General features: G+C 40.0%; 1 protein-coding gene across 1 annotated transcript in view; it reads left to right on the plus strand.

The window, feature by feature from the left end:
- The window catches only part of CKAP2L (cytoskeleton associated protein 2 like), a 29,302-nt gene extending 14,785 nt beyond the window's left edge, over positions 1-14,517 (plus strand). Inside the window, exons 5-9 of the mRNA XM_025994709.2 lie at positions 2,094-2,301; positions 5,470-5,625; positions 9,881-9,944; positions 11,348-11,537; positions 13,331-14,517. Of these exons, the coding sequence (XP_025850494.2) occupies positions 2,094-2,301; positions 5,470-5,625; positions 9,881-9,944; positions 11,348-11,537; positions 13,331-13,553 (841 nt within the window). The 3' untranslated portion in view covers positions 13,554-14,517. The remainder of the gene's footprint in view (positions 1-2,093; positions 2,302-5,469; positions 5,626-9,880; positions 9,945-11,347; positions 11,538-13,330) is intronic.
- Positions 14,518-18,870: the final 4,353 nt, after the last annotated feature.

Genomic DNA, 18,870 nt, shown 5'->3' on the forward strand with positions numbered 1-18,870 from the left:
ACTACCAAGAAGCATGAGGGAATTTTTGAAGGTATATATTGAATGTAGTTATAGTTAGATAGCTTTGTGCATTTGTCAAAACTCACAGAACTATATACTTGAAAAAAAGTGAATTTTGCTGTAGATTACTGAACACTTGTGTGTTCTAGGCACTGAGCTAGGCACTGGTATATCCATGGTGTTTGCCTTCACAGAATTTGCATTCTAGTGGAGAAGACAAAAAATGAACACATTGATGAAATAAAATAATTACCGATAATTACCTCTTAAAGAGGTGTCATTGGGCAGAAGACTGGATGAAGACGATAATTCAAGACCCTGAACAGGAATGAGCGTGGCTCAAGTAACTGAAGGGATACCAGAGCTCCTGGAGGGGAGGGAGAGGGAAAGTGGTATGACATGAGGTTGGAGAGGCAGGCAGGACACAAATTATACTGCCTTTCCACCATGGAAAATATGTTTAATTTTATTCCAAGAGCCATGGGAAGTTTCTGGTAGTGGCATGGTCCACTTTACACTTTAAAAACCACTCTGGCTACTGTGCACATGATGAATTTGATAAGGATGAAAGTGGAAGCAAGGACATGGTTTAGGAAAGAGGCTGCTATGGCATTTCAGGCAGAAGGTGATAGTGATATGGACTAGGAGGGTGGTAGGAGGGATAGAAGCCTACTGCCTCTACAGTGGTTTGTCAGATGTGGAAAAAGAAAGGACTACATAAAGACAACTCCTAGCTTTAGATCCTAGCAACTGGGTAGATTGGGGTACTATTCACCAATGTAGGAAAGGCTGTTTGGGAACAGGTTTAGAGATGAAAATCAAGACCTTTGTTTTAGACAGTATTAAATTTGAAATGCCTGCCAGACATCAAAGAAAAAAGACCAACAAGGGGGTGCCTGAGTGGCTCAGTCAGTTGAGTGTGCCAGGTTCCTGGGGTTGAGCTCCATGTTGGGGGAGGGGGGTTCTCTGCTCAGCAGGGAGCCTGCTTTTCCCTCTCCCTCTGTCTGCTGCTCCCCCTGCTTGTCCTTGCTCTATTTCTCTAAAATAAATAAATAAAATCTTTTTTTTTCTCTCAAGGATTTTATTTATTCATGAGAGACACAGAAAGAGAGGCAGAGACACAGGCAGAGGGAGAAGCAGGCTCCATGCAGGGAGCCCGATGCGGGACTCAATCCCAGGACTCCATGATCATGCCCTGGGCAGAAGGCAGGTGCTAAACCACTGAGCCATCCAGGGATGGCCCCAATAAAATATTTTTTTAGAAAATTTTTAATAAAAATACCAACTAGGAGTGGGTTTTACAAAGTTTGAGGCTCCAGGGAAAAATCTGGCTTGAAATATATATCTGTGAGTTATAAACATGTAGTAATTTAAAGAAGCTAAAGACCCTACATTCACATGCTTGAATCCATGGGGCTTGATGCCTCCTCCAACAGTAGTCTGTTGACTGCTTAGAAACAGGAGTGGAAGATGTGAACAGTGGAGGAGAATGAGGATTAGAACCTGGCCACCATCAGAGACTAGCTCCTTAACACTCTTGAAATTACTGATCTTGTTTAGGAAGAAAGGGGGTCATATGTGGTCAGGAGAGGGCTAAGGAACTGGGTAAAGTGGATCATTCTGCCCAAGACCCTAATAAGGGCAGAATACAGGTTTGGTGGGTCTGTTTGAATGGCAGAGAGTTTATGGTAAGAGAAATGGAGTACTGAGTTTGAGATCTCAGAGATGGAAGGATCTCCTAGGAAAGCAAATACCAGAGGTAATATACAGGTGAAATGAAAATTTTTAGAAAAAAATAATGAAGAATAATCGTGAAGTCGAGGAATTTGAAGACTAAGATAACTAGCCACTGTACCACAGGGATTACTGTAATCCTAGTAATCCCTCTGCAGTCTGCCTTCTGAAGGGTAGGGGCAACCAGTGCTGCCATTACCCATTTGTAAATTGTTTTTATTCCATTTTCCTAATTTTGTGTATCGGTGAAGGTATTTAGCGGTACTCAATCCATGCATATCTATACTTCGGAACTGTGACTATATACAAAAAGAAACTTAAAGCATTTTCCCACCCCACCCCCTTTAATTTTATAACAGGAAACAACTGGAAGAATGGCAGAAGTCTAAGGGGAAAATCTATAAACGGCCTCCTATGGAACTTAAACCAAAAAGAAAAGTAATAGAGGAAATGAATATTTCATTCTGGAAGAGTATGGAAAAAGAAGATGAAGAAAAGAAAGCACAACTTGAACTGTCCAATAAAATTAACAGCACCCTAACACAATGTCTGCAGCTCATTGAGGAGGTGAGAAGCATAAGCTCCCAAAGCCTTGGCCTAGAGTCTTAGAGTTTTTATTTTATTTTATTTTTTTTGTCTTAGGGTTTTTAAACAGTTTTCTTAAATATGGTTTAAGAGAAAAAAACCCGGTCTAAGCAGAAATTCAGGTGCTTTTTTTAATTATAGAAGAAGAGTAGCAATAATAATGATGACATGCACTTAAATAGTGGCTCTTGAATGCCAGGCCCTATTCTAACACTTTATATGATCTCATACAATTATCATAAAAGAAGAGAAAGGAAGTATATAATTTTGTGAATTGCAAATATTTTATTTCAGATTTTTATGTATATTCTTTAGTTGTCTTTTCCTATGTTTCTCTAAAATTAGTATTGTGCTGGCTTTGTCAAATAAGTTGGGCATTTTCCTTTCCTCCTATACTCTGAAAATAGTTTATACAACATGAGAATTATTTTTTTCTTTGAAAGTTTAGTAAGAACTTGCCCATAAAGTTATCTAGACTATGGGGGATAGTTTTAGGTATATCTTTTCAATTTTTTTCTATGATCATTAGTTTATTGGGATTTTATATTTCTCCAGGTAATGTTAGTAATTTTGTGCCTTTTATTTAAAGATTTCTCTATTAATCTTTTTAAAAGGCCATCTTTGGGGTTTTATTGATTTTTTTTTCTCTTGCATCCATGTCTGCATCTATTTTTATGTTTGTTTTTTATTAGCCTTTTTAGTTGAAAGCTTAAATCATTTATATCAGTCTTATTTTTTTTTAAATATAATTAATGCTATAAATTTGCCTCTGAATTTAGCTTTGGTCATACCCTTTACATTTGACTAAGTAGTGTTCTGTGTTAGAGTCAAGTCAGAAAAGCAGAAACTGCACCAGGTATCTTCATAAAAAGAATGTAATGTAAAGGTTGTTTTCACAGTGTCTTTTGTAAGTTCCCTAGAAGCAAACCATGGAGAGGAGAATTTGTGTGAAATTAATTTATTAGGAAGAGGATCCCAAGGAAAACTGAGAGGGGAGTGGGGATGTGAAGCCAGGAAGGGAAAGGAGAACAAGTAGGATGTGGTATCAAACAAAATCCAGGGAATATAACTGTGAGCACAATCCCACAGGGGAGCTCTGGAGACTGGATCAGACCTCTCAGAGTCATCCTGATTAGGGGCAAGGAGCTATAGTATTAATACTTCCCTAGTCATTGATTAACAGCCACCACTGGAGAGACAATTTCCCAGGCACCCTGACTCCCCGGTACATACTAAGAGGAGCAGATGCTGGCTGTGGGACATGAAAGCACTTTGTGAGCCTGTGTGCACAAAAAATGGTAAAGGGACCATCAGAGGAGATGTGGGTACTACACACAGGGCTGGCAGCAAAAGGGAACCTGACATAACAGTGGCAGTAACTTTGGGAAGCAGCTATCACCCACTGGGTCTGGGGGGGTGGGGACAAAGAAAGGTTGAGGGTAGGAACCAAGAAGCTGAGACTGACAAATTCCAACTCTAACGAACTAGCCAGGAGATGCCAGGAGATGCGGGTTCCAGAGGAACTGGAGGAGGGGCCCAGCAGGTCTAGGACTCAGACCTTGAGGAAACGATGCTACCTTGTTGGTGCCCTTGCCACTGAAGGAGCACAGTGAGGCAGGATGTCTAAGTACCAGGAAAAAAGGTGGAGGGTAGAACTAACTGCTGCTGCCATAGTGAAGGCCCATTGCTGCCTTGGCAAAAGGAAATAGGAAAGAGGAAGTCCCTCTCTTCTCCATCCCCACAACCTCCCTCAATGTCCCCCTACTGGCAGAGTCCAGCAAGGAGCTGCTGTGAAAGCAGCGAGTGATTTACAGAATCCCAGCGCCCCCCCGCCCCCCCACCTCACAAAGCAGAGGATAAAAGGTGGGCTTGGATCTAGGAGACCCTAAGTTAATAATTGACACGTGTTCTCATTTTTGTTCATCTCTATAGATAGTTTGAGGTTTCCATTTTGAAATTTCCATTTCCATTTTCATTTAACCCGAAAGTTATCTTGGAAGAATATTTTTCAACTTCCAGATAGAGTTCTGTTTTGTTTTGTGGGGTTTTTTTCTATTTTTCTTTTAACTTTTAATTATACTGCATTGTAAATGTAGCCTACATGTGTTCTGCTTGATAGAATTTGTTGAAATTAGTGTCTGATCAGTCTTGGTGAATGTTCCCTCTCTTAGATGAGTGTTGGAATTCCTGAGTAATAGATATACCCTCCAGAACTCAACTTCCTTTCATGCTCTTCATTATTTTGTTCTGTCGCACTGAGTTCTGGGAGAATTCCACAGCCAAATTATCAGCTCATTGATTTCTTCTTCAACTCTGTTGAGTTTTATGTCTCTTTCATGTAGTGTTGGTTTACTCAAACATTGATGATTCTTGATTATGAGCTTATCTTTGGGGCTCCCCTGTCTCAGGAGGAGTAGGAGGCACTGCTTGGCCAGGTATGCCAGTATCTGGGTTTCTGGACATGGTAGCTCCCCACATTCCTCTGGGTCCATGTCACTGCCTTGCTCCAGGTACAAGCCAGAAGGGGACCAAATCAGTGAGGCCATTTCAAAGTTACTTTTTGTAAGAATTAGCCCTTTTTATATACACTGCATGGATCCCCAAACACACACATATATATAGCCCTTGACCCTTGCTTACCTATGCCAAATAGGACCTAAAAACACATTAAGCCCAACATGTCAATATTCACCCAGCAATAATTCAGAGCCAGGGCATGAAAAAAAATTTAATTCTAAAACATACTTCATACTTCCGTTAGAGGCATATGGAAATTCTATTCACTATTCAGTGTTTACAGTATTATAAATTTGTAAGAAATATATGCATGTTGATTATTCTAAGGTTTGGCTCGGTTTAGGGGTTGGTTTTGCATTAAAATGTAAACATATTCCTTACCTTCAGCTATGAAAAATGTTTTCCTATTTGGTCTCATATAACTCTTAAAATTAAATGACCAGTGTCAAAATTCATTTAAATAAACTGTTTAAATGGGTGCATTTTATTATATGTAAACTGTACCTCAGTATGACTGAATTTTTTTTTAAATTAAGAAAAAGTGATCAGACTGATTTCTATATAACTGATGAATATGAAATGTGAGAATAACAACAAAGTGGTAATAATACCTCTGGGTATTTTTTTTAACAGGGTGTACCTTCTGATGCAATATTAACCATATTGTCCAGTATTCCTGAGATTGAAAAATTTGCTAAATTCTGGATCCTTAAAGCAAAGTTGTTGGCAAGTAAAGGTACCTTTGATGTTATTGGACTGTATGAAGAGGCCATTAGAAATGGGGCAACAGTGAGTATCTATCTGTCTTGGCTGGGTGACTTCCTGAAAATCCTCTCATGTGAGTGGTCTGTTGTTTGCAATGTGGCAGTCATACAGTGTCATGTTAAATCTCTAATTCACTTCATAAAGTTATATACAATATACAAAGCACAACATGTCCTTTATGTATATTTAATTAAAAATGTATATAGAAACTCATGATTTCAGTTCAGGTCATGATCCCATGGATCATGTGATCGGGCTCCATGTGGGGCTCCCCACTCAGTAGGGAGTCTGCTTGAGATTCTCTCCCTCTCCCTCTGCCCCCCCACCACTCGTGTGCACACGCACTCTCTCCTTCAAATGAATAAACTTTGAAAATATTTTTTTTAATTTATTTGGCAAGAAGTAGGGTTTCATGTAAACCAATAGAATCACTGTTGTTGTAAAGTGAGTGTGTCTCACTTTACACTCATTGTAGAATAGGCATTTGTGGAAAGTAATAGCATGAAAGTTACGTCAATTTGCAGTACTTACAAAGTCATACCCCACTATAAAGGACCTAAAAACACATTAAGCCCAACATGTCAATATTCACTCAGCAATAATTCAGAGCCAGGGCATGAGAAAAAATTTAATTCTAAAACATAGTAAAACCACTGCCACCATATAACTTTTTTTTTTTAAGATTTTATTTATTTATTCATGAGAGACACAGAGAGAGAGAGAGAGAGAGAGAGAGAGAGGCAGAGACATAGGCAGAGGGAGAAGCAGGCTCCATGCAGAGGGCCCAATGTGGGCCCCGATCCCGGGTCTCTAGGATCACGCCCTGGGCTAAAGACAGCGCTAAACCACTGAGCCACCTGGGCTGCCCCTCCATATAACTTTTTTTAACAAAGACTGCCTCCAACAGTTTTATGACTCTTTTCACTTAAATGTCACTTACCATGTCATTTTATATTCCAATGTGCCTCTTCCCATGATTGTTCAAAATCAGAGTTGTACACACATATGGATTAAAGTCAAAAACATTCAATAAGTTTCTTTCCCATTCCCCACTTCCCAGAGCAAACTGATTATTTTCATATTTACCTGGATAGTTTGAGATATTATACTTATATTGCTATTTCTTGATTTTTCAGTTTTAGACATGATTTGTAGACTTCCAACTGTGCAATATGAGGATTTAACCCTCTTTCTCTCATACACACATACACACACACACATACACGCCTGCAAGAGATACATGCCTGCAAACTTTTGCCATCCTCCATATTTCCACTAGAGTCATATGGAAATCCTGGTCACTATTGTTATGAATAATGCTGTGTTTATATTGTTATGAATATGTAAGAAATACATGAATACATACAGCCATGTAATATATACTATGGTTACTTTGCCTTTCAAGCACAACTTTCTACTTTCCTTAAGTTAATTTTTGTCTTATTTTCTTAGTTCTTAGTCCTTTGCTTAGTTCTCTGAGTATTTATTACTATATAATTAATTCCCAAGCTTTTCTCTGTCTGTATTTTTCAATGCTTTTTTTTTTAAACTCAAGTTAGTTAACATGTATTTTAGTATTGGTTTCAGGAGTAGAATTTAGTGATTCATCACTTACACGTAATACCAAGTACTCATCACAATAAGGCCCTCTTTAATGCCCATCACACACCCACCTCCCCTCCAGCAACTCTGTTTATTCTCTATAGTTAAGCGTCACCTCCCTTTCTGTTTTCATCTTATTTTATTTTTCCTTTCCTTCCCCTATGTTCATCTGTTTGGTTTCCTAAATTCTACCTATGAGTGAAATCATATGATATTTGTCTTCTTCTGACTGATTGATTTCACTTAGCATAATACACTCTAGTTCCATCCATGTTGTTGCAAATGGCAAGATTTCATTCTTTTTGATGGCTGAGTAATATTCCATTCCAATATTCTGGCTATTGTAGATAGTGCTGCTATAAACATTGGGGTGCACGTACCCCTTCGAATCAACATTTTTGTATCTATTGGATAAATACCCAGTAGTACAATTGCTGGTGATTAGAATTTATAATTCTAAAAATAGAATTATCATTCTATTTTTAACTTTTTGAGGAACCTCCATACTGTTTTCCAGAATGGCTGCACCAGTTTGCATTCCCACCAACAAAACAAGAGGGTTCCCCTTTCTCTGCATCCTCGCCAACATCTGTTATTTCCTGAGTTGTTAATTTTAGCCATTCTGACAGGTGTGAGGTGGTATCTCATTGCAGTTTTGATTTGTATTTCCCTGATGGCAAGTAATGTTGAGCATTTTTTCATGTGTCTGTTGGGCATTTGTATGTCTTCTTTGGAGAAACGTCTGTTCATGTTCTCTGCCTGAAGAAGCAATAAGTAACTGGATTATTTATTTCTGGAGTGTTGATTTTGAGAAGTTCTTTATAGATTCTAGATATCAACCCTTTTTCAGATATATCGTTTACAAATATCTTTTCCCATTCCATTGGTTGCCTTTTAGTTTTGTTGATTGTTTCCTTTGCTGTGCAAAAGCTTTTTATCTTGATGAGGTCCAAAATATCCCAATACTTTTAAAACATCAGATATCCTAGCAATTTCTTTTTCTTAGAAACCCTTCTCCCAGAACTTTCTGACATATTCCAGGCTTGATAGGTTGCATTGGGCTTCCTGCTTTTCCCTCTCCCTCTTCCTCTGCCACTCCCCACCCCACCCCACCCCCCTTGTGCTTTCTCTCTCTCTCAATTAAATAAAGAAAATCTTTAAAGAAAAAAAAAAAAAAAAGAGGGGCAGCCCTGGTGGCACAGCGGTTTAGCGCCACCTGCAGCCCAGGGTGTGATCCTGGGGACCGGGGATCAAGTCCCACATGGGCTTCCTGCATGGAGCCTGCTTCTCCCTCTGCCTGTGTCTCTGCCTCTCTCTCGTTCTCTCTGAATAAATAAATAAATAAATCTTTAAACAAAGAAAAAAAAAAAGACTTAGAGGTCTGACTGCTGAACAGATGTTTGAGTCCTCCTGATTTTGACCCCACCCTTCATTCCTGAGCCTTTCCGAAAGGCCCTGGGGTTGAATCATGTTGTGCCACACTGCCAGCTTAGGATTCAGGTCTTTCAAGTTGGCTAAGTTGATTACCTCTTCCTTCTACATTCTAGCTTCCAAATCTTGATATTTCTTCTATTCTTTGTAGCTATTGCTTCCTTTATTCCCATTATCATTTTAGTAGAGTTCAGTGGGGGTTAGAAATAAATGTATATTGAATCCATCATCTTTAACTAGAAGACTGTAAAAATGTAAACTATGTTTGATAAATGTTTTATATAATTCAGACTTTTTGCAAGGTATTCTGTACATTTATTCCCATTCCCTTAAGCTTAAAGCACACTAGACTTTGTGAAAATGTATAAATAGCTTTGCTATTATGCTTTATTGTCAGTTTACATTTATCATTTATTTGATACAGAATCCCAGGACAAGAAGACCAAGCTCCAAATACAATATTCCTATGAAAAATTACAGTTCATTTGTGATGTTCTGCTCCATGGTGTGGTTTAGATACTTTGAAAAAAGGAAGGCTATCTCAGAAAAGTTTACCAGAAAAGTACTGTTTAATATTTTACCAGAAAAGTACTTTTAATAATAATGGATTTTTTCTAATATTATATTTTTATGTTAGGTTTAATATTTATTTTATATATTATGTTTAGTGCTGTTATATTACTAAATAAAAGAAGAAAGGAAAGGCTGGGAAAAATTATCCAAAATGCTAACTAAAGGCTGTATTTGGGTGATTGGATTGTGGGTGATTTCTCTTTTTAGGTTTGAATATTGTTCAGTTTTCCTGTAATAATAATATGATATAATAGTATATGGCTTTTATGATAAACACAAAGACACTTAAGACAACACTGAAAACATATGCTACATTTTTGTATAGCTAACTTTACATCTTTGAGCCAGAATCTTTATGTGGAAACACACTTCAGGGGGATCATATAAGTCATTAAGATAATTAACTGATTAGAGAAATGTCACTACAGATAGCTTTCCATAAGCATATCTCTTCATTAAAGTCAAGCATGCCAGCATTTAACCAACATCTTTGTTCCTTCATTTTTCACATAAAGCTCTAAGTCTGGAACTTTTTAAATGTTATAGTTAGATAAGAGGAAAAAGGAAACATTTTTATTATTAAAAAAAAGCTCATTGGTTGGTAAGCAAAATTCCTTAGATCATTTTCTCCATTAATGTTTTTAATACTGTTTATGTGTTTTCTTTCTTCTAGCCAATACAAGAGTTACGGGAAGTTGTTCTTAAAATTTTGCAAGACCCAAACAGAACCACAGAAGGTACTGCTGTTTTTGTATTTAAATTCACTCCCTCCAGCTGCTCAAGTAAAAGTCATTGAGGAATTCAAAAGGGCAAAAAAAGAAAAGAATTAGAAGTCCCCTGAAATCCCTCTCACTTCTTGGTTCCTTTAGCCACAGTTTTTTTAGCCACGGTCAGTAGCTGATTTTTTTAGCCACGGTCAGTAGCTGATTTATTTCTATTTTTACAGGTAAATATATTGCTCAGCACCACACAAAGGTTATTTGCACAAAAGCAGCCTAGAGTAAGGTGTCTTGCTTCCCTGGAGCACTAGGTAGGAGCAGACAAGTGGCTCTTTCTCAGACAAGACTGAGGCAGAAGGGAGAGATGCCTCTATGTTATAACAACCCACCAGCACTTACATCCAAATTCACATTATAGCCTTTAAAAATAGCTGGAGTGGAAACCTTTTCACTCAGTTAACCATTGCTGTAATTGGTCAGAAGCTTTAGAAAACTCTTCTATGAAAAATACTGTGCCAAACACAGTAGTGGCCCACTATAGTTGTTTATATTTGTTATATGAATGGAAAGAAAAAACAAGCTACTTTGAGAAAATAAAATAGATTCATTTTCTGATTCTGGAAGGTGACAAATGCTTTTCTTTTAAGACAGATTGAACTTTGGGGAATAATCAAGTCATGTGGAATGATGGCTAACTAGCCCATTACTTTTGGTGATAAGGTCACAGAGAAGATATATGCAATCATACCCTTATACTGGGCATGATGTTACTATTCAGATATTTATTTATAATTTATGGCATTATTCTTCTGAAGGCTAAGAAGAAAGACAGGAATCCATGCCTTTCCCACTTCTTGGCCCCCATTGACCTCTCTTAGAGCTTTAGCCTCCAGCCATAATATCTGCCTATCTCATTCTAATTTCCATCCTTTCATTTTAGTTGTTGTGACTGAGCTATCACAAGACATTTTTTCACCCACTTCCCAAGATAATAGCCATGAGGTCATCCCTGGGTAGGAAGAGATTGGAAGGTCAAATGAGTTAACCCTAGTAAGTCAAGGAAATTGACCCTAGGTACAGCATTAGGGTAAAGGACAATGATTAGTCCCTATGGGAACCTCCCTCAAGAATGAATAAGAGATTAGGGATGTGTTCAGAATGTTGAAAAAGTATCAAGGATCCATCTCAAGTGGCAAGAAAACCCAAAGGTTGTCTGCAGGACTGGTTAGAAGGATGGCCTGATATAGCAGGGTGTTTCTAGAGGGCTGGGCAGGAAAAACTAGTTATACATCTCATTTCAAATCAATTGCTCTTTATTTAATTGGGAAATCATTGTATATATTGATTTTTCATTTTATTGCCTTTTAGTTTCAGTATTAAGTTGTTAAACCTTATTTTCCTTCTTGACCTTGCATATACAGGAGTTACCTCTGACTCTATAATTACTGACACAAATATAACATCAACAGAAGAACTGGCCAATAAGACAGAATCTGAAATGTCTTGTCTTTCTCTGAACGAGAGAGAACAGGTTACAGCAACACCCCAAATAACCAAGGCAGAACAAGATAATCATCCTAGTATCAAACTACAGATCGCCCCAATCCCTAGGTAAGCAACCTCTAAAGTAAGCTATGTGTTTACAGATCTAATTCAAGCCCTGTTCTCAGTCTCACTTCCATAGATCCAGAGTACCAGCAGTTTGGGAACACCCCCACATCATGTGAAGACCAAGGGGGTCTAATCCATCTTTGGCATTAAGGAAAGGAGCTGAGGGTGAGGGGAGGGTTGAAACCATTGACAAGAAATCTGTGCCCTTTCTGTGCATACACACCATCTCCCAACACAGCACTCTAAGGAGACCTAACCCACCATGAGGAAGGTGATGCTGGAATGTGGAGACGGGTTGGAATGGATTTCCCCTCCCTCCTGGATTTGGTCCTGCACTCACAGATCCTACCCGCCTTTCTTCCCAGCCCCAGGGAGGGACACAGAGTGCTAAGCAGGGACAACTTCTGTAATTGTGGGAGAGAAGGGACAGCCAATAGGCCTATAAGGACAGGCTGTGCAGTCAGGTATGTACTAGATAGAAGCTGCTAATTTTATTGAAAGTGTTCAGTTTTTGAATAAGTATAAGTTTAAGATAGAATTCATAGGAACTGTGTCAGGGTACCAGTGCTGTTTCCTAAAACGTTAATATAACATCAGTCTCTATTTGTGATTTTTATTTTAAGATTTTATTTATTTATCCATGAGAGAGAGAGAGAGAAAGAGGGAGGGAAGGAGGGAGAGGGAGAAGCAGGCTCCTTGCTGAGCAGAGAGCCCAATGCAGGACTCGATCCCAGGACCCTGGTTTCATGACCTGAGCCAAAGGCAGACACTTAAACAATGGTGCCACCCAGGTACCCTCTATTTGTGATCTTAAATAATTTTTATTTTTATTTATTTATTCATGAGAGACACAGAGAGAGAGAGAGGCAGAGACACAGGCAGAGGGAGAAACCGGCTCCCTGCAGGGAGCCCAAGGTGGGACTTGATCCTGGGTCTCCAGGAACAGGCTCTGGACTGAAGGTGGCGCTAAACCACTGAGCCACCTGGACTGCCCTATTTGTGATCTTAAAAGGGAATTCCAAACAAAAGTACCAGGACCACTCAGTTCTATATTTTAGTTCCCTGGAAAGCACAGCTGGGCCTCTTCCAGTCCAAAACCCCTCCTTCAGTCCTGGCATTACAGCCAGCTCACAGACAGATGAAGGCAAGCAGATGATCTGAAAATAATCTCTGGAATTCATGAGAGTTTCTAGCAGACCAGCCTAGCCTGCTAGTTTTGCTTAGGCTAATGTAGTCAGTGGGTTTGTGAGGCGTAGACCAGATTCACTACATGGAAAGGTCTCTGCAAACTATCCTCCTGCCTACTTTTTATTGGAACACATTAAAACTCACAAGGAAGATGACCCGTTTGTTCTAGTTTCAGTTTGTGGTTTGGTCCCCCATCTTTAAAGGTATTTTTTTAATAATTTTCTGTCAAAGCTAGAAAGAATGTTAGAATTCATTAGTCCAACGCCATTTGGTGTTAGACCCAGTTTCCTCAAAACCTAGCAACTCTCTGAAAGTCTATGGAATAAACAAACACCAAATGCCAAGTATTTGACTCCAAATAAAAACTACGCTTAACACTTCATTCAGTAAATCCCTGTGCTTATCCCATTTGAGAGCAGATGGATACCACCCAGTTCATTCTGATGATCAAGGAAAAGCCATCTTCGGAGGAGAGTGGCCCTACACGTACTCTTACATCAACTTTCCTTGACATGTCTACCGTATATTATTAGGGAAGAAGAAAAAAATTCAGAAGAATTTCAAAAGAAATTATAAGATTCTGAATGCATCTTTCTTTCTCACAGAATAAGTGGAATGCCAGACATGCAAGACATGAAGCTCATCACCCCTGTACGGCGTTCGGCAAGGATTGAACGAGCCATGTCCCGCTACCCAGAAATGTTGCAGGAACATGATATAGTCGTGGCTTCTCTTAATGAGCTGTTAGAAGTGGAAGAAACAGAGTGTTTTATATTCCGTAAAAATGAGGCTTTGCCTGTAACATTAGGGTTTAAAGTCCTCGAGTGATAATTTCTTGATGCCCTTTATTTTCTTAAAGATGTTTCAGAGCCTCTGTGAACCAAGAAATACCCTTCTCCAGGTGACCTGGAAAAAACTATAATGGACAGACAGATTGTGGGATCTCAAGATTTAGTGTTCACTGGGCTTACTCTCAAATTTAATATCCCCACAGGACTGTGTTTGGTTTATTGAAGACTATAGTTTGCCACAGTTTTATAGTATATAAATTTTAAACTATTGAATATTAATTTACCCCACAAGTATGGTAAAAAATTTCACTCTATTGATCTAAATTACTCTCAATATAGTTCTTTTTTATATCACAATGTTGATGCCACAGTATGCTAGACTTTTCTTCCTACATCTGCCTTAGCAGAGAGGGTGAGTCCTCCCTGCCCCGACAGTGGAGCTTAGAAGCTAGCCTTCTGGACCAGATGCCATGTGACAGACTGTCTGATCAAATTCCCCTCATTTTATGGAGCTGATGCTAGCTATGCTTTTGCTTAGAGATCCTACATGTTTTTTGTGTGCAACTTTGACTTCTGACACAGCGTCCCTATAGATGAGAGGCAATTCACGTCCTGTCTGTGCCAAGGCTTCTCCAATGAAACACAGTTCTGAATTGGGGTAGTCATCTAGCTTTTTATATCCAAATCCAATTTTACATTTGTTATTCAGAAATGCTTCAAATAAAAACAAAAGGGAGCAGGAAAGAGGGGAGGGGAGGGTCACTTGCTTCTTCACTTCCATTCTTTGCTATGGGACACCTGGCCTGAGAAGACTGTACAAGCCCCAGAGGCTTTCCTTTCCTTCCTCCTGGGCAACTGTTCTTAGGTAAAATCAGAATCATTATGTAAATATAATGTGTAGAAAAACTTAGCCAACATATTTTGAATTTTAGAATTTTAGCTTTCTTAATATTTAAGTACTATCTAAAACAAAATAATTAAATTTTGTTCATTCCTGCTTATTTATTTATTATTTTTTTAAAAAACAGTGATAATCACTTAGCCTGGAGAATTAGGGTTTTGTCCAAGAAACACTGATAAACAATCTTAAGAGGCCTCATAGGGAACATTCATTGCCATGGAGAACTCCTCTTGATCAAGGGTCTGACCATCATCCTCACCCAGGAACTAGATTTTATCACAATAAGGGAAGCACCATCCCTCTATGTCAGGTTTATAATAACAAGATCCATAAAACTGGGCTATAAAACCATAAAGTTAATACGCTACTTTTCAATAAGAATAGATAGTCACCATAACAAAAATACAGGAATCCACACAGCCAGTCCTTTCCTTTGGACAGACTTCCTTTACCTGCAAAGCCAAATAATGTCCAGGAAGTTATTTAGAGATCACAAAATCTAAAAGCCAGTTTCAATTAGGTTTCTGTCAGTTGCTAGGAGAAAAGTCCTACACACACAAACAATAGTGTAAGACACTGTTATTTACTGCTTCCTTTGGCCATGTTCTGGGCATCTTATCTCACTACATCTTCACAATAGCCTTATGACATAGGGATGGAGACAATAGTTAGACAGTCAATGATAGGGCTGAAATTTCAAACTCAGAGTTGTCTGGTGCCAAGTCCAGAGCTTTCAATCCCCACCTCTACTTGAAGTAAAATAATGAGTAGGAAGGTGATAAGGAAAGAGAACTTCCCATTTGCCAAATTGCTATGACAGCCAGAGTACTGTGGTTTATTCTACAAATGAGGTGACTTGATCACATTTTTTTAATCACTAGGCCACCAACGCAGGAATGATGCTTCCATTCCCTTTATTTCTGACTGCTCAGGGCTGGATGTCAGAATTATCAATTCAGGTGCTGTAACTAATCCCAAAGGGAAAGCATCCAAGTGAACCTGTCCAGTGTCAGGTGCCAGGCTCAGGTGACATCTGTCTTGTGGCTCTGCCATCCCCAGGGTACAGCCTCATTCATATGGCCAGGGATGGCTCCAAAGAATGTCATATTCCAGTCAGAGGGATGGGGGAAGATAGGAGGTGGAAGACATGCCCTTCTTCTTTTAAGGTTACAACTTGGAAGTTGGATACATTATTCCTACTTAGGATTGCAGGGCCATCGGGCACATGCATTTATCTTCAAAGAAGGCTGGGAAACATTTTGGGTGGCCACACGCCCAACTAAAAACTCTTCCTGAAATGGACTATCAGTATCTACTACAGTCTGGAATAATGGAGTACATTTCCAACTAAGGTGTAGGAAAATGAGTACAAAGGTAACATTAGTTTAAAAAAAAAAAAAACTGCATTAAATGAAGAGCCCCTGAATGGAAGTATCTTCCACCCTGCCGTGCCCCTGCTGAGTTCCTAAGAGTTAAGAAGAGCTTTTTTTTTTTTTTTTTTTAAGATTTTCTTTATTCATGAGAGACACAGAGAGAGAGGCAGAGACATAGGCAGAGGGAGAAGCTCTCCCCTGCAGGGAGAGCCTGATGTAGGGACTCAATCCCAGGACTCCAGGATCACACCCTGAGCCAAAGGCAGACACTCAACCACTGAGTCACCCAGGTGCCCCTGGAAGAGTTCTAATCCAAAGCTTTCTAGTCTTTCCCCACTTCCTCTTGTCTTATAATAATCTTTGGCCCCACCTTTTCCCCTGCAATGTAATAATAAACCAGATGATGTAGTTCACTCAGTAAAACAGGACACCATAGATGCCAGAGATGCAACGATGAGCCACGTGACCTGGCCCAGTGAAGCCAAGAGTCTTGGGGGGACACATGTGAAAATGGAATAATCCTCAGAAAGAGAGGTCACTAGGAGAGAGACTAAGAGAAGGATCTGATCCAGTTAGGGAGGTAGGGAGGCCTGTTAAGTCTGAGGAAAGAGAAGTTTAACAGAAGAGGTAGAGGATGCTTCAGGCAGAAGGAAAGCAAGCAAAAGGCCCTTTGGCCACATCTCCCCCCCCCCCCCCCATTCTTCCTCAGATCCAAAGAGTTCTTCTGGTGACTATTCATCCTCCAGCCCTCTCTGCATTCTTGCTACCCTTGGAGGGAATTCTAAGCATTGGTGGGTAGTATTAGCTACTGCACCATATTTCAGCATCTTTCCAGAAAAGCATGGGCCCTAGGGTCTGGGCAATTTTTCTGATAAAATTCTACCCTCTGGCCCTTGAATAAGAATGTAGTGTTTGAAAACATAAGGCCAGGGATACCTGGTCTCTGCCTGGAGAATCCGCCTTACAGACTCAGGCCCAAAGGTCAATCCAGGAAGAAGAACAAAAGGCCTTAGTGCCAGACCTAGAAGCTTCTGAAACTTATTCTGAAATAAACCCTTATATATCCTCAGATATTCCAAATGTTTCCCTTGTTTATCCATAGAAAGTAAAACTAGTGAACTGTTTCACAGACCTGTTCCTTCAAGAGTTTGTCATTTCAGTTATGTAGGTATATTCATCCTAAGCCTCTAGATGATGCCAGATGATGCTACTAACAGACAAAACAGGAGCCGCAGAAGTGAATTCAAATCAGTGACATCAGAACAATGAAGGGCCCAGGCTTAGCACCGCAGAGCAGCTCCTGCCAAAATAAAATGAGTCTTTTGTTTTTAAAGATTTATTTTTATTTTATGATAGAGAGAGAGAGAGAGACAGACAGACAGACAGGCAGAGGGAGAAGCAGGCTCCATGCCAGGAGCCCAACGCGGGACTCCATCCCGGGACTCCAGGATCGCACCCTGGGCCAAAGGCAAGCACGAAACCGCTGAGCCACCCAGGGATCCCCATAAAATGAGTCTTTATGTCATAAGTATGACTTTGTATATGTTCCCTTTTTTTTTAAGATTTTATTTATTCATTCATGAGAGACGCAGAGAAAGGGGGGGCTGCAGAGACACAGGCAGAGGGAGAAGCAGGCTCCACGCAGGGAGCCCGACGTGGGACTCGATCCCAGGTCCCCAGGATCACACCCCGGGCTGCAGGCTGCGCTAAACCGCTGAGCCGCCTGGGCCGCCCTTTGTATATGTTCTAATGCCATGTATACATCAAGCTCAAAGATGGTTGGGCTGTCTCATTTCCTGTCTTTCACAGTGACCTGGAGAGAAAGAACAGTTAATGAAGGCATGTAAGGCCAATTGAGTATTATTGTTAATACTAGTAACAGAATCAAAGTACCCAAAAATGCTATTTTTAAAAAGAAATGTGTACAAATAAAACTGGATGTGAATGATGATGCAACTCAGGGGACCTAGGTAAAATAATTCTACTTGTTATGCCCATTTTCAAATGGTTCAAAGGCCACAGGGGATGTCTTCTAGGATGAGGACTCCCTTCTCCCTAAAAGACAAATTTTGGGGCTCCAATCTGTTACATTTAGATTTCAGTATGACCTCTTTTTCTCTCTTCCATACTTTTCCATTGATCTGAAAAATATCTCAAGTAGAAGACTACTATTATGCCAGCCCATGTCCAGGATTCACTCAGCCTCAACGCAGCCCTCTTGGTCCTCATCTCTCTTTGCCCTCAGCCTTCTAAGAAACAAAGAAAGCTCGTCATGGGATCTGCCCTCCTGAGCTCACACAATGGCTCCCAATCCAGGGTAGAGAATGTGTCAAAATACCCTAGTCTGGTTTGGGATGGAGATGAGGGGTAGAGAAATCAAACCACACACATATCCTCCCAGAGAACTCGCAGTTCTGATGGGATTGTGTCCAGCCCTCTGGTGGGTCAAGATGGAAAAATAGTTGCAGACCACTGATAAAAGACTGCTAATGTACTTAAATTGTGAGCTCCTCCTAGGCATGAGTAAAGTAGCTTATGATTCGCTTTCTAAATTACTAGGCAAGCAAGAGGCACTTGGTAAACACTGATTGAAAAAATTCACACTGAGCCTAGAACCGCCCAGCCACAGGAAGCCCATGAAATGGCCATGTTAAAACTCAAGCCCCAGGAAGCCTCATGCCAGGCTCAGGGATGCAAAACCAGGCTAGGAGCCAAGCCACTCGCAGGGGGACCAGGAGCACAAAGTGACAAAGGAGCTGAAGAAGAGGCCCTTCTCATTGTGTTTATAAAGGCTGTCTGGAGAGGAATCCTGGCTCAGAAGAGCATGTGTTCTTTTCCAGAGTTGGGAATAGATTTGTCAGATGAATCAGCCAAAAGTGGTCTGGAGAGATGGGAGGCACCAGCTAACCTCTGCTGAACAAGACCTGTGAATCTGGGCTTCAAGCCAGTGCTTCCCGGCCCTAGGGGACCCAATGCCCCATTTTAAAAACAAACATTTTCATTTCTTCTTTCCTCTCCTGAATTGAGGTTCATAGATAATATAATTATTGTCTCTATAACTTTAAAAATCAATGTAATAC

This window comes from Vulpes vulpes, chromosome 8 (genome assembly GCF_048418805.1).
Source record: "Vulpes vulpes isolate BD-2025 chromosome 8, VulVul3, whole genome shotgun sequence".
Taxonomy (NCBI): Eukaryota; Metazoa; Chordata; class Mammalia; order Carnivora; family Canidae; genus Vulpes; species Vulpes vulpes.